Consider the following 16,825-nt stretch of genomic DNA (forward strand, 5'->3'; position numbering starts at 1 on the left):
ATATAATAATAATAAATAATATATATATATATATATTTTTTTTTTTTGCTAATAGTTTATTGAGTTTATGATATGTAATAATTATTCTTTGGTTGGTTTATAACCCAAATACAGACCTCATGGCTACAAACCCATACCCAAACACAGATCTCATGGGTACAAATCCATTTGCAATATGTGGTTTCATTGTAAACCCCACCTCCAAATCCCCAACTCTCACCATCTATGAAGTTCCAAAAACGTCCTAAAGCCATCACCTCTCTCACCACTTCTCATCCAAATCCCAAGCAAAAATTCTAGAAATTTCATGAGTTAAGGTCATTAAAGATTTTGAATTGAGGAAAATTTTCTAATTTATGATTCTAGGGTAGTGAACAGAACATCAGTAGTGCCTTTAATTGATGGTGGTTTTTTGTTATCATGAATAAATTCATTCACTTAAGTAATCTGCTACTTTATGAAGGAAGCATTGGGTTCTGGTGTGAATTGGCACATGTTGATAGTATTGCCAGTCAAAGGATGTTTTTGGTGCATTGGTTTGCTGTGAAATGTCTGAGTTATACTCTCCAGTCTCCACCATCAAACTCAAAACTCAAAATATTATTTTGCAACAAAGCATATCCCATATCCATTAAATAGGATTATGTATATATTTTCTTTGGATTTTACCATGATTTCCATTATTGAGTTGTTTTCCTATCCTATCTGTAGCAGCCTTGCCACAAAACTTAATACCAACTTGAAACATTGAGCATTCTTTTTGGCATGTTAGAATTTTTGTGAATGAATCAAGAAAATAGAGGTTCAATTTTTAACCAAGATTTTTGTGAACTCCAAGACTAAACAGCCTTCTCATCAGCTCATCTCTTATTTATTCAACCTCGGGTTTAAGATGAAAATAGGAATCATCATCATGTATTAAACTCAGCATATTACTTGGGGTTGGCCTTAGAAATTACTTTTGTTAATTTGATCTATAAAGGATCATATTTAGTTCAATCCATTAAAAATATTATGATTTTTTTATTTAATAAGTTTTTCCTAAATTTTAGTCAATGTTTCTTTTCCAATTAGTTATGTAATTATTAAACAAAGACTTGAAGAGTAAAATTCCTTAGCCTCAAGTCAAAATCATTATGTCATGTGACCATAAATTTGTGTTCGTATAACTATGCTAGAGTAAATCTTCAATAGTATTTAAGCTTGAGTTAGAATATCTAAACCTATTTCAAGCCTATAATTTATAAAGTAAAACATGTCATATCAAAAACAAATAAGATATGTATAAAGAAAAAGTATTAAGACATATTTTCAAGTGTAGATTAGGAGTTGTACATTAAGAATTATGTTCTGCCATCATGTATAAAAACAAACCATTCCATTGTTTGTTGCAATAGTAAGAGAAAATAGCATAATATCTTTCAAAGGGGCCAACAAAGAAAGCAATGGTGCAGCCCATGCCTTTATTTCCTTGAGAATTTTCAGATATTGTAGTAAAAGCCATTTTGGCAGCTGTTGTATCTCTATTTACTACCAATTACTTGAATAACAGTTTCTTTAGTTTGCGAAAGTGGGGGTGTTTATAACTTATTTGGATGAATTTAGCAATAAAATTATCTCTAAAAGTAGTTAAATCATTAAATTATTATCCCTAAGGTTTATTATGAGTTTCTTCCTTTATATTTTTTAGACAAATTTATTCTCTTAATACTTTTTTTCCCTTAAGCTCTTATATTTTAACTTTTTTGTGCTCATGTAAATTATGAGTATCATCTACATTCTAGATTATAGAGGAAAATTAATATATATATATATATATTTTTTTTTTTTTTAATTAGTAAATTAATGAATAAAAAAATAGTTAAATGATATATTTGCCTATCAAGGTTTGTGTTCTATCATAAAGTAAGCATTCATATATATATATATATCATTCAATTAATCTAATTTTTTGCAATAATTGATATATAATTGTTAAGTTTCATTTCAAATATAATAATACTTTCATAGTACGCTTTGAGCCATAGTATGTAGAAGATGAAATCTTATTCTTTCCAAATGATTATTACTTTGAGAGAGTAAATATATAATTTTCTCTAAAATAATCTCGTGCATCGCACGGGTTAGCGACTAGTAATACTAAAAGCTGAAGCGTAGTATTTAATGTTGCTACGCTCACGTTGAACCACATCAGCAGCCATGTCATTTCCATCATCTTTTCTAAATTTATCCTACAATTTTAAAATAGTTTTTATCAATTTTAAAATGCTGATAAATATAAAATAAATTCCAGCCCTATCTCTACCATAAAGCCCACTTCTTCTAAATTTAATTCCACCATAAAACCCAAACCCAAAGCCTTTTCAACTAAAATCCTTTTGTTCTATGGTTTCACATTAAACTTTGTAAAACCCTTTGTTTTCACGCTTTAAACTCTTTTGTTTTCCCTTTCCTTTTGTTACACGGTTTCAATTTCCTGTCTCCCCACATTTTAGTTCTTTCCCCTTCCCCTTCAACGGTTTCACATTCTCCCCACATTTTAGTTCTTTCCCCTTCCCCACCTTTTGTTCTATGGTTTCACATTAAATTTACGCCAGCCTTACTCCCTTCTAATGGCAGCCTCTCTGTCTTCCTTCCTTCTTATCTTCCTCTCTTTACATTATATGAATACTGACAGAAGCTGCTAAGGTATCTCTAAACCTCAATTCCTTTTGTGCTCTATTCTTTTGCTTGATGTTTTTTTCCCCCTTCTTACTGCGGCTTTCGTGCTTTAGGGTATTGAATTATTTATTGCTGGGTTTTTTAATTGGAGCTCTACCTCTTTTGGGTTTGTTCATTTTGAGTTTTTAGATTGTTGGGTTTTAAATTCTATGTGATTACAACGACTTATTGTGACTCTAAGTTCTTAGCGTAGTGCTGTGGTTTTTGCTTCCGCTATTTGTTAGTGTGATTCTAAATTCCTAGTATTTGAATTTTCTGCAGTAATTTTTCTGCATAATTCTGTTTATTATGGTCTTTGGTTTAGACATGGTTTATTCCAGCAGTAGTGATGAAACTGTTCCGCTTTGGGACTACTGTACGTTTAATCATCAATGTGCTAATGTGATTGATATTGGTGACACTAAAATGAGTAATGTTTTGCTCTCAATGATTTGTTCTTATTTTGCTATTGTCACTTTTTTTTTCTTTTGTTCATTTTTCATTTGCTCAGTTCAAGATGTGATCTGGATTTGGCATGTTGGTACTGTTGTGGATGTGGATACCGAAACAGGTGCTGAATACAATCTTAATGGACCTACTTCCTATGAAGTTGTTAATGAATTGCTTTTCAACATTGGTGACATTATAATGAGTAATGTTTTGCTCTCAATGTGTAGTGAAGGTGAACATTAACAAAGTAATGATTTGTTCTTATTTTGCTATTGTCACTTTTTTTTTTTTCTTTTGTTCATTTTTCGTTTGCTCAGTTCAAAATGTGATCTGATTTGGCATATTGGTACTGTTGTGGTGTGGATACCGAAACAGGTGCTGAATACGATCTTAATGGACCTACTACCTAGGAAGTTGTTAACGAATTGCTTTTTAGCTGAGGTAGAGGGTAGACCTAAACTTCTTTGCTAAGTATTTATCGTTGGAATTGGACTTCTATTAATTGGACTTTTGGATTCATAAACGGGTTAGATGTGAATCAGTTAATGTATCTGGTTTGAGAAATTATATAATATTTTGAGATGCAATTCACTATTACCAACACTGTCAGCATATATGCACATCCTAGCTACTCTTACAACACATGATTCCTGGTGTTTGAATTTTCTGCAGTAATTTTTCTGCATAATTGTGTTTATCATGGTCTTTGGTTTAGACATGGTTTGATATTCATGGTTTCAATTTTAAGAATTTGTGAATTCATGAAACTCAAGTCATTGCGTAAGCATTTTTATGTTACTAGTGTTAGAACATCCCTCACATGCTACTTCAACGACTGTCTTCTCAACCTATACACTGGTGCTCTAGAAATTAGTCAGGGTATGTAAGTGGTTAGTGATGGATTTATTATATTGAACTTTATGCCAATGTGAACTGAGAATTCTTTAGTGTTGGAAAAGTACTTTTCTGTTTGTTTTGTTTATTTGATTTCTTTCATCATTCTTCTTTATGACTAAATCCTGTTATAAAAATTCTTTTTCTCACGGGGCCTTTAACTTTTATCCTCTAAAAACCGGTTCATATGGGGTTTTTTATCTCCAAAGAATATGGTGAAAAGGAAAGCACTAAAAGAACAATTACTCCTCCAATTGATTTCTTTTTCATTTTCCTTTTAATTTAATTGTTTTGAGAGGTTTCAAATCTAATGTCTAAGCTGTGGACTGCAGAGAAATCATTCCTTCCAAAATGAGATATGGAGTGGTTCTTCTTTTGTCTTCAATAACTGATCTGGATATTAATTAATTTTCAGCTATTTCAAAATTATTAATAATTTATTTATATATACAACTTATGCAGGGTTTATGTTTGGACGGCTCTCTTTCTATTTCTTCTTGCAATATTCAATGCTTGCATTGTCATCAATAGATATCTAATTTAAGTTAGTGATATATAGTTATATACAATTATTAGTGATATAATTTTAGACTTTTTTATAAAATAAAATTAATACTAATTAATTGTTAAGGATAAGAATTGTTATTCAACTGAAAATCAAACTCATGCTGGTTGTGATATGGTGATATCTTAGAAATTCGAATTACAAAAGAGACCTACAGTTGGAGGTAAGATAAATGATAGCATTAGCCATTAGAAATAGAATCATTTGGGGTAATATTAACTTCTCACCTTCTCTACACTGCTTTAAAGAACAAAAAGCAAGGATGTGGATGTATGGCATAGGTTTGTTAAGATAGAGTCACAGCTATTTATTGAATAGGTAACATGTTCAATCTAAAATTTACTATTCTGTTATACAAAAGATATATAACTTTTCGGTTGCTCCACAACTGATATTTTTCCATTAATGAAAGTAACTGACACATGTTAATTTATTTGCTACCCTCATCATTTGCTGATCATTTAGATACATGGAATATATGATTGCTAATGAAAACTCTATAAAATTGTTTAAGACATTGCTAGGTTGGCGGATCAAAATTTTGTAGCCCAAATCAATTCAAATCAAAACATCTCAATAATGATACACTTTATGGAGGAGGACATTAAACGTAAGTTACAATTGAAATATATATTCAATACTATAAGATTTAAGCTTTATAGTGGAAGGTATATGAAAGGCGTCTATTCACACACAAACACACACACACAAAAACTAAAAATAATTGCTAATAACTTAAACAATCACTCATCCATAAAACAAGCAAAACACTGTAAATTACAATCCTAAATAACTTCAAAAATACAAACCAAAAATATCATTAAAGTACTCTCTACACAATCACGAAAATGAGCATATAACATGAATTACCTATAGAATTATTGCTCGAAATATTTTCCAATGTTGGAAGACAATTGCCAAAATTTTTAGGCAACATCAAAATGAGGTACACAATTTTAAATTCACAACTAATGTCTATTACTTTCACATGAACTACTTTCTCTCTACTAATCACAATTTACCACGTCCAAAATTGTGTCACAAAATATTGTAGTCCTATATTTTCTCTTTTTATTAACTTTATCCAATGAAGTCGTGCACTATTCTAGAGTCATTGTTATATTTTTGAAAAAAAAAAAATTTGACTTCATGGATCCAATATTGCCATTAATTCTAAACCAACTAGATGGAAAACAATTGATGCAAAACTATCGACAAATCCTTCGGCATACAACTTTTGGAACAAACACATTTCGCATCTCAAAAAACCAAGCATGCAAGAAAAATTGAGTGGGTCATTGGGATCATGAATGCCCTTACCCTTATGGAAATGAAGAATTACATGTTACATTCAAAATGTGCTCAATTGACTTGGAAATGTACAAATTAGCCAACCAAGTATGGCAGAAATTTTGTTTCCAAAATAAAAATCTACAATAAAATTTCCTCATTCTATTCCGAATACAAATCTCTAATAATACAAAATTAATTCCATCACCAAAACCTCCAATCACCATGAATCTTGCAATATATTGGTCAAACATATATAATGCAGCTTGAGTAGCAATACATAGAAAAATATTAATAATTAATAATCTATAATAATAAACTTATCGTAAACAAATTTATCACGCGCAACGCGCAGGTCCGCGACTAGTATAACATAAAACTCTACACCACCCTTATGGTGATCATAAATAAGTGCCACAGATAGAAAATTCGAAACCAAAAAAATACGACGGTTCTATCTCATTACAGTACATCGCTTTAAAGGGAAGAGTAAATAGGGACACCTGGTAAGGTGGCACCCGCATCAACAATGAAAATGTTGCCCGAAACATATTCAGAAGAGTCGTGTACCAAGTATCGAACAAGTGATGTCAATGCGGGATCTGAGGTGCCATACTCTCTTAGAGGGACGGTTTTCCTTTCCACATTACGCAGCCAATCTCTTTGCATAAGACCTTGAGTAATTTCAGATTTGAAAAGGCCAGGTGATATAGAATTCACTCTAATTTTGTATACACCAAATTCCAGGGCCATGACCTGTTATAAGTAGAACCATCATTATATGGAAAAATAGTGACAAGAAGAACAAAACCAACACAACACAACACACACATATATTATGCAGCACTCTTATATAAAAGTAGGAGGCACAAAAGTTGAAATAAAAGACAAACTAGTCTGAGTCTGATAATTGATAAGAATACATTTCCTATGGGCAAAGACTTAAAAGAGACTGGCTCTTAGCTCCAAATAAGTGCAGGGTATTCCATAAATATTAAGTTTTTGATGTGTTCATCATATAGTTACAGAAAAAGACATCTAGGCAAACAGTCAGCGGACATAATACACCTGTCCCAATTTCATGAAAATACAGTATGATGGTAATTATGTCTGTTCTGACACTCAATTCCAAAGGGGATTAATGTGAAAATCTTTAGGACTTGCAGTTGAAAATGCCTGACCTGAAGAGAATCTCTAGTCTTCATTTGTGTGTCTACTATCTAGCTTCCTCTCTTGGAAATTGGTTCTTTACTCTTTTATTTTTTTGTCTCCAAATGGTAAAAAAGAAGCATACATTTGTTTTCCTATTGTTGAAATAATTGAAGTGAACTTTTTCTTTTTCTATTACGATTTTTCATCTTATAGTAATTATTTTGTTTCCAAACAATTACAAAACATGACAATGGTATTACCCCAATATTTTGGAAGAGTTGCATGGCAATCAACATTACCTTTGTCAAGGTGTTTAGGCCTGCCTTTGAAGAATCATAGGCCACACCTCCAGGCAATAGCCCACGGTCAAGACCAGCAATAGAAGATATGTTTATGATTGATCCTCCCTGCTCTGCATCGCGCATGCGTATGCAGATGTATTTTGACACCAACCAGGCTCCTGTTAAATTTGTTTTGAAAGCCTGATTCCATTCCTCCTCAGACAATTCTAATGGAGATCTCACATTACCTAATGTACATCACATAAGAGTTAGAAATATGTATCAGCAATAACCTTCAACAATCAAATAACGAAAACAGACAGGTTGACATCCAATGTTAACAATACACTCCAAGATGCACAACTGATCTTGTGAATTCAAGAATGAAAAGTGAAAACTCAAAGATGTAAGTCTTAAATAATCAACTGTGGGATGATCCAACCAAGCCATCTAAATCACACTTTTCCATTTGACTTCATTCCTGTGTGATTACCTTAAATATACACAACGTTCACCTTTATGAGCAAGACAATGAAGTCACATGTGAAAATCATGTACAAGGTGTTTAAAGAATAAGAAGCTAGGAGTAAAGGGCTTTAAACTAGAAATAGAAGAGCAGACTGCGCCTCATTTAGAGAGTAAAAAAATGAGCAACAGCTTACTAGTGACTATTAGATTAGAAGATAAAATTCATAATTTCTTAATAAATTAAGCTTTTGGGGCTGTTAGTAATTTACCATGGTATACAGGTCTTGGGTTTAGTCCACGTTTCCACCATATCTCTCATTTTAAAAAAATTTCTTTGGCCCCATTTAATAAGAGCAGTTTAGCCTCGTGCTTGAGAGAGCATTAGATTAAATGATTAAATTTATTATTTCCTACTAACTTTAGTTTGTTGGACTATCGGTATTTGCCAGTGACAAACATGGGGCAACCTCCACTTTCATTCCAAACCAACAGAATAAGCAATCAATCCAAGAACACAATCGGACAGGCAGCCATTGAGAAACTATTGATAACTTTCAACACAAGCACAAACATCATCTCTAATTGCCTTGAACAGCTAAGACTTCACTTAACCATTATAGATCTGGCAATTTTTTGAAGTCAAAATATGGTAAATAGTAGCAGAAAAGGCAAGCTTGCACAGATTCACAGTTCTACCATTCAACCCTCAAACACCCCAATGAGATCAACAATCATTGTATATAAGGATTAAGGATAGCTAATACTACTCTGCAATGTTGACTTTTGGCCTCACTGACCCACCAAAGAACTAGGATAAATAAGCAAAATTATTATATTTTAATGGATCCGGTTACCAAGTGTTTAAAGTGCATTACTTAGGATTGAGTTTTTTTTTTTTTTTTTTTTAATAAATTGCAGTCATCAACAACAACAACAAAGCTTAGTCACAACAATATAAGATGTAGGATATTAGTTTATGAAATATTTTTATAGACTTTTTATGAGAAATGAAAAAAATAATTAACCTTTTAGGTGACTTTTTATATTTCCCATAAAATATTTCTCATAAACATAGTATTAAATATTTTATAAAATAATTCATTAATAAATACCGCAAAAACACCCATTAACCACATATATATATATATATATATATAATGTGATGAGTTTTATTGCAATTGACTAGCTTTTTTTTTATTTGGTGACTCAAGCCCCATATAGTCAAAGGAGTATTTGATTATGAGTTATTTTAGAGCCACAGTCTTAACCACATTTGTTTTTCACAACTATCCTACTAAATAAATTATGATTGATTGACCGTCACTTTTAATTGAACCATCATTTTTTTCTCCGCTTATGATAGGCACGTTTAATAGCTGTGGCAAATGATGATAAAAACAGTTTGGTCCTAAAATTTATGTTTGATTATTGGCTTTAGAGATAGTCGTTACTCACAATCAGTACAACTCGCTCGAAAGGGCGAAGGTATGTGTGACGTGTAACATGGCCCCCCAAAACTTTGAAATCCTCTGTATGATGGTTTATAAATTTAATAGAGCCTCTACTGTTAGCTTTTATATTAGTTTCTACATCCACACACTTTTACTAAAACTCAATAAATCCCTAGGCACCATGTGTCCTTACCTTTTATTTTCTTTTATGAATACAAAAGTATGCACTGTGTTCCTAGCTTCTTTGTGTGTTAAATTGTGAAAGTGCATTGTGCACTGCTTGAACTTCAAGAGTTTTTTCAATTTTTTTGCCCCAAAAAATTAATCTTTTTCTCATCAGTAAAATTTTCTGTCATCACCATCATCTCGGATTTATTTTTTTGTCTTTTACTTTTGGACTTAGGTGTCTAATACGTTGTGCTAACATTGATTTATTTCTAGGAGAGAATTTAGGTTGTCATATCCTATAAAATTGATAATGGATGAATTCTATTGAATGAAACATTGATAATAACATCTATAGAAGATTCAAGATTTTTTTTAAATGTTTTTTTGGTGCTTGTTTATAGCAAATTAGATAATATTTGTACAATTATTTGAGTCAAGAAATTATTGTCATAATTTGATTTTGTTCATTTTGTATACAATATATTTATGAATTATGACTAACATATAAATACAAAATATCAGCTTTCCAAGTAATAAATCCTAACTACGCTCGTGGTTGCACAATTCCTACCTAACAAAGTAGGATCAAACATATTCCTTCGTACCTCGAAATCCGGCATTATTGACTAGGGCGTGGATATGGCCAAACACATCCCAAGCCTTCTGTACAGACTTCTCGATGGTGGGTCCATCGGCAGTGAGGTCGAGCTCCACGGCCACAGCTCCTGGGGAGCCTGAAGAAGAAGAAGAGAGGTGATTGATTTGATGACAGAGTGATTGGAGTCGATCGACACGTCGAGCAGCGGCAATGATCTTGCAGCCAGCTTTAGCGAGGTCAAGACAGAAGCCAAAGCCAAGGCCTGATGAAGCCCCAGTCACCATCACCACTTTTCCCTCTAGTTCTCCCCATTCCTCCAACGCCAATGCTGCCATTTCTGTGACTCTGTTGGTTTTCTCTAGTTATCAGTTATCACCAAACTTTGCTGTAAGTGTAGTTGTTGTTTTAATACTGAATGGTTTAAGATTTTTAAAAGCATTAGGAGAATTTACTTATTACCGTTTTAAGAATGTAGAAAGATGCAATGAGTGAGAATTGAAATAATGTAACTGGACAGCTTTTTGGAGCCAAAACCAAAACTCCCAGTACCACGAAAAAGGAAAATGCGAAGGACAAAAAAAAGACAGCTTTAGAGAACGTGCAATTGAAAGTCACATGCGTTCAATTGCAGTGTATTTCATATGATAATTATGGCAAAAATTATGGTAATTTATGTTCTACTAGCTAAAATTACTTAATTGGTAACTCAATCGGTAAAGACTTTGATAGTTAAATAAGAGATCTGGGTTCAATCCTTACCTACACTAAAAACTGATTGATGTCTTAGTCTGATGATAAAGAGCTATCATCAAGAGCGAACGCTATAGGTTGAAACTCTCTCAAAAAATTAAATAAATAAAATAAAATAAAAAACCTAGAATTACTCATGTTAGTACACACACTTGTCACAATTGTCATATGTAGCATATTGTGATAAATTCTAAAACTAACTAGTAGTTATTCACGGTCTATCATGTAGGATAATATGACAAAAATTATGGTGTTTTTTGTGATATTAGAATTACTCACATTTGTATACACACTTTTACACAATTGTACTCACACTTTTACACACTTATTACAACTCTCATAAGCAACAAATTTGATAGATTATAATTGATTGTCTACCCTTAGACATGGCAAAACGGGCAAAAATTTGTTGACCCGACCCGAATTGTCACATTTTAACCTGACCCGAACTAGAATTTTTTAACTGAAATAAAAAAACAGGTCAACCCACAACCCGTCCGTTTTTTTTGTGGACCAACTCGACCCGGCTAACTTGTGACCCGTTACATCCATCACTATTACATGAACCATTATTTTCTCTCTACTGCTCATCGCGTAACATCATTTTCTCTCTACCACTCATTATCTGTCTCATTGTACATTATCTGTCCCATTGTACAATCATAACAAATGAATGAAAGTGAATGATAAAAGAAAAAACGTGATAGAAAGAAAAAAGTGGAAGCTAGCAGCTTTTCTTTGCAAATCTTATTTTATTTCTAGTCAAGTATAGGTACAGCTTTCTTTTTTGAGTAATGGTCAGGACACAATTTTGTGTCACAACTCGCCATGTGGCGAGTTGTAAGTGGTGGAAGTGTGTCCCCATATGGCCCACCATCACACTTTCACCACTCACAACTCGTCATGTGGCGAGTTATGGCACAAAGTTGTGCACAAAATTATGTCTTGAGCATTACTCTTCTTCTTCTTTTTTTTGGTTAAAAGACGATATCATTAAATCAAAAAACTACATCCAATTTAGTACAAAGTCTGTTAAAGAAGACACCATTACAATCATCCTCCAAAGCCTTAGCTAAGTCCATAGACGGACTTGAAAACAAAATGTAATCTAGCTCTTGATCAGCCCCTAGTCTAGCCATCAAATCAGCGCACCAGTGTTTAACTTGAACTTACTGAAATCTGGTCATCCTACAATCATCCAAAATGGGAGATATTATATGATTTACATAGTTAGAATTTTGAAAGACATCCACAACCACTTTGGCATCTATCTCAACAATAAGGCAGGGGATATTCAAGCTACAGCACAACATAAGACCATCCCTAAGCCCCCAAAGTTCAACAGTAAAACTATTAGTTGCTCCTACATATCTTATGAAACCTACAACCCAATTCCCCCGTTCATCCCTAACTACTCCTCCTCATCCAGTCCGCTCCATACAACCTATAACCGAGCCATCAGTGTTCAATTTTTTCCACCCTATTGGAGATTTCTCCCACCGGATTCTCTTGCTAATTTTGCAGACTAGGTTTCGTGGTGAAGTGACACAATACATATACTCTGCAGCTTGGTTGTAAATCTCCCTATACAGGTTTGGATTTGGACTCTTCCTATTAAAGACAAAAGAATTTCTACTCTTCCAAATGCTCCACACAGCAAAATTGAACATGATTCTCCATGGTGGCTTCCCTTGTATAAGACTGCAGCTCACTTTCCCATTGTTTTGTAGCCAATTATGTAGATTACTCCTCCAAAATTCACTACTTGTTTCCTTCACACCCAGCTAAACCCAAATTTGTTTTACCCTTGGACAATCTCTAAGGGCATGCAATATGGTTTTCGGTTCTCTTTGGCAGATGGGACACCCTTCTTCATCCACAAATCCTCTCATAATAAGACAAGTTTTAACTCCTATGCTACTGTGAACACATCTCCATAAGAAAGTCTTAATTTTAGGGAGTGTCTCTAATTTCCATATCCTACCAGCATCTATAATACCCACACCATCCACCTCTCTAGCAAAGGAGTAGGCACTTTTGAGATCAAACATGCCTCTTGCATTACCCTTCTAAGCTATCTTATCCCTACCTCCATCCACTAAAGAAATAGGAATGGATTGGATGATCAATTTAATTTCAGGTGTAAACTCAAGGGGAATTCGATTCCAATCCCATCCTCCATTCGTCAATACATCTTTAATCTTCCATTGGCTTGCTTCACGGGTTAAAGGGCCATGAATAAGGCTACGGATAGGACCTTTACATGTCCAGTTGCCTAACCAAAAGATGAGTGTACTGCCTCTATGAACCATCCACATGCTGCCTTTGTTAAAAGCTTCCCTACCCTTTTTAATGGCTCTCCAAATCTAGGAACAAGGCAGTCTATCCATATTAACAGCATTTAATCTCCTATTGCTGCAATATTTTCTTTTCAGCACTTGCACCCATAAAGCACCATCTTCTGTATGAAACCTCCAATTCAACTTAGCAAGGAGTGCAATGTTTCTACCCTTCGCCTCTTGCAAACCCAGCCCACCTTCTTCTTTAGGTTTTGTTACTTTCTGCCAGCCAACCCAATGAATTTTCCTCGTAGTCTCTAATGAACCCCGTAAAAAAATTTTATTAACCCGATCTATGCCATCCAAAATTCTTTCTGGTAAATAAGTGCCTTGCATGACATAAGAAGGAATTGTTGCCAAGGAAGCTTGAATCAAAACATCCCAACCAGCTTAGGACAGCATGTTAGCTTTTCATCCCAACAACTTTTGCTTGACTCTATCCAAGATAAAATTAAATTCATGAGTGGTGGTACCCGGATGCTTGATGGGAAACCCAAGGTATTTGCCAAGAGAGGGCGTGGATGCAAACTCAAGAATATCACATAGTGATTCTCTTGTATCCCTATCCACATTAGGAGAGAAATACACTCTTAACTTGGTAATGCTCACTGATTGCCCCGACATGCCACAAAATTCACCAAGAACATCTCTAATAGCAACACAATTCATCCCACCTACCTTCCCGAATAAAACTAAGTCATTCGCAAAGAATAAATGCAAAAAAGTTGACCCACTTTGAGAAGCCTTAACAGGCTGTCACATTTTTGCCTCGCATTTTTCTTGAATAAGTTGACCAAGGAAGTCCATGCACAAGATAAACAAGTACAAGAAGAGTGGGTCTCCTTGCCTAATCCTTCTCGATGGATAAATGGGATCCAATGCTTCTAGATTAACCAAAATTGGGGTCGAAACTGTTGACATGCAACTCATAATGATATCAATCAGATCAAGGGGCAAATTGGCTCTAATAAGCATGCCTCTTATAAAGCTCCACTCAAGCTTATCATACACTTTCTCTAAGTCCACTTTAATGGCCATATATCCCACTTTCCCCTTCTTTTTTCTAAGGGTGTGTACAATTTCATGCACTATAATTGCATTATCAATGCCTTTCCTCCCCGGCACAAAGGCAGTTTGAAGAGGGGATATAAACTTCTCCAAATAAGGCCCAAGTCTGGCAACAATAATCTTCATTATCACTTTATAGACTGTATTACATAAACTAATAGGCCTATAGTTGCCCAATGTCTCCGATCCTTGAATCTTTAAAATGAGGGCAGTGTGAGTCCTATTCAAGAATTCTGGTACTTTCTTCTCAATAATAACTTTCTTCACCAAATCAATCACAAAATTGCCAACAATCATCCAAAATCTATGAAAAAATCCCGCATGCAACCCATCCGGCCCTGGGGCCTTAAATGCCTTTAGAGACTACAAGGCATTTTTAATCTCCTCCACTGAAGCATCCCCACTAATGCTATCCCTTTCCTCATCTGACAATCTACCTTGCCAAATAGTGGTAAAAGGAATAGACCAAGAAGCACTATAAGGTGAGGAAGAGTACACTTCATTAAAACCACTCCTAATGAAAATTTTTATTGCCTCTTCCTCATACACACTCCCCCACTGAATCTTTAATCGCCAATATTTGATTCCTTTTCCCCCTAACCAAGGTAGACACGTGATAAAAAGTAGTGTTACGATCTCTTTGAATCACCCAATTAACTCTAGACTTTAATGCCCAAATCTCTTCCTCCTAATTCAGCACATTATCATGCTCTTTAAGCAACTCACTCTTAAGATTTAGGAGGAAGTTTGACAGTCTGATCGCCACAGCCCGCTGAATGCCATTTAAGCGAGCCATAATATTCTTTTTTCTAGCAAAAACGTTCCCAAATTGCGTTCTATTCCACTTTTCTGCCTCTTTAGTGAAACACTCTATAGCATCCGCAAGCATGGGGTAATGTCTTCACGCTTGAGAGACTATGTTGGGAAAAGTTGGGTCAAATAACCAACAAGCCTGGAACTTGAAATGTTTTTTTCCTATTAACAGCAACTCTCAGCTGTATTTCCAAAAGCACGGGGTAGTGATCTAAATGGCATCTAGTCAGGTGTACCACTTTTACTTCAGGGTACATAAGGCACCAACTAGGGTTAACAAAAAATATATCTATCCTCTCTTGAATGAGAGCTTGAACATTTCTTTTGTTAGTCCAAGTAAAATGCGGGCCAGAGAACCCAATGTCCATCATACTACATTTATCCAAGAACTCCTTAAAAAGTAAAGATCTACTGACACTAACAGCCCTACCCCCAAATTTATCACCCTCCATAAAAGGCTCATTAAAATCCCCAGCTAAAACCCAAAGCATATTATGCATCTCAGCAACTTTAATTAAATTATTCCATAAAATATGTCTTTCAGCAATTTTAGGACTAGCATATATTACAGTAAACAATCAATTGGAGTTAGAGCTTCATACCTTCACCACAGTATGAATCTCCTATTCAGTATTGGCTAAAGCTGTTATCTCCACCCAATCTGAATTCTACAGCATCCATAAACCTCCCACATACCCAATGGTCTCCGTGTGAATCGTACCATCGAATAGCAGCCTATCTGTGATCTCCCTAGCCCTATCACCTCCAATTCTAGTTTCCATCACTACCAATATTGCTGGATTATGGCACCATATCAATTCCCTAACATGTCTTTGAAAAGAGGGCTTCAGAGCACCCCTACAATTCCATATTATTATATTCATGATGAGAGAGTGCTCCAAGGTAGGACATTCATCAAAAGGCAGAAGCGATTTCACCTCTTCCCTCAAGTTCCATTTGATCCAGTTCACCATCTCTTTTGTCTACCCCTCCTCTGGAAGCATAGTCAAGTTGTGCTAAAGCACTCCCATCTCCATTTCTTATACTACTACATGCATGTTGAACACCATCGTCAGCTTGAAAACTTGGAAGAGCTTTGTAGTGTGCTTGTTCCCCATGATGAACGTGGAGATTGGTGATCTTTCCAACATCCGTCGCTCGGTTAGACATTCCATTGGATCCACATCGCACAATAGGGGAGTTGGTGATATCTGAGGCAACAACTCCTAAGTCAGACATCTCTTCCCCTCCACCGACGGCAAGTCCACCATAAAAACCCACCATGGATTTTTCGCTTCCTCCCACGCTGGATCTAGAAGAGACAATCCACCCTCCTTTGCACTCCTCTCCGTTAGAGAAAAGATGAACTTCCATGCCAACTGTAATTTCTTGTTGAACCAACCTATAGTCCGAGTTGGATACGCCCTGATCTCGACTAAGACCACCTCTGGTATCTCTACTACAACCCCCTCTAAATTGATAGCCCAACATTGATTTTGACCCAGTTGAGAACTGAAATTGAGTGGGAGTTCCCGATTGTTGCTTTCCATCACTTCCTTCCTCTCCTTCATGCGAGCTCCTTTCTTGCGAAGTGATTAGTAGTGGCAAGCCAAATACCTTTGCTCCTTTAACGGTGTTAGATTGAATAGAAGATGATGCCCTACTTCGAGCAATTCCCTTCTTACCCTTTACTGAGGCTTGTGGGTTGGACGTGTTGGGCTTGATAAGTGCATCAGATGATCTGTCTCTGTCATTGGGCTTGATAGACGTTGCCTCCTTTCCAGGCCTAAATTGAACCTTCTTTATTAGCAGACCACTTGGGCCTACTTCGTTGGAAT

At 35.0% G+C, this 16,825-nt stretch overlaps 1 protein-coding gene and 1 long non-coding RNA gene across 2 annotated transcripts; one reads left to right on the forward strand and one right to left on the reverse strand.

Moving 5' to 3' along the window:
* Positions 1–2,396: 2,396 nt before the first annotated feature.
* On the forward strand, positions 2,397–3,422 carry LOC126693340 (uncharacterized). The gene is made up of 2 exons (XR_007645309.1): positions 2,397–2,688; positions 3,212–3,422. It is a non-coding gene; the product is annotated as an uncharacterized LOC126693340 (long non-coding RNA).
* A 2,758-nt stretch (positions 3,423–6,180) lies between these two features.
* Positions 6,181–10,489, reverse strand: LOC126693338 (uncharacterized). Its single transcript, XM_050389281.1, has 3 exons — positions 10,025–10,489; positions 7,351–7,580; positions 6,181–6,655 (listed from the first exon to the last, which is right to left on the reverse strand). Exons 1-3 carry the CDS (start codon positions 10,350–10,352, stop codon positions 6,377–6,379), a joined length of 837 nt encoding a protein of 278 aa, XP_050245238.1. The 5' UTR covers positions 10,353–10,489; the 3' UTR covers positions 6,181–6,376.
* Between the last annotated feature and the right edge of the window lie 6,336 nt (positions 10,490–16,825).

This window comes from Quercus robur, chromosome 7 (assembly GCF_932294415.1).
Source record: "Quercus robur chromosome 7, dhQueRobu3.1, whole genome shotgun sequence".
Classification (NCBI taxonomy): Eukaryota; Viridiplantae; Streptophyta; class Magnoliopsida; order Fagales; family Fagaceae; genus Quercus; species Quercus robur.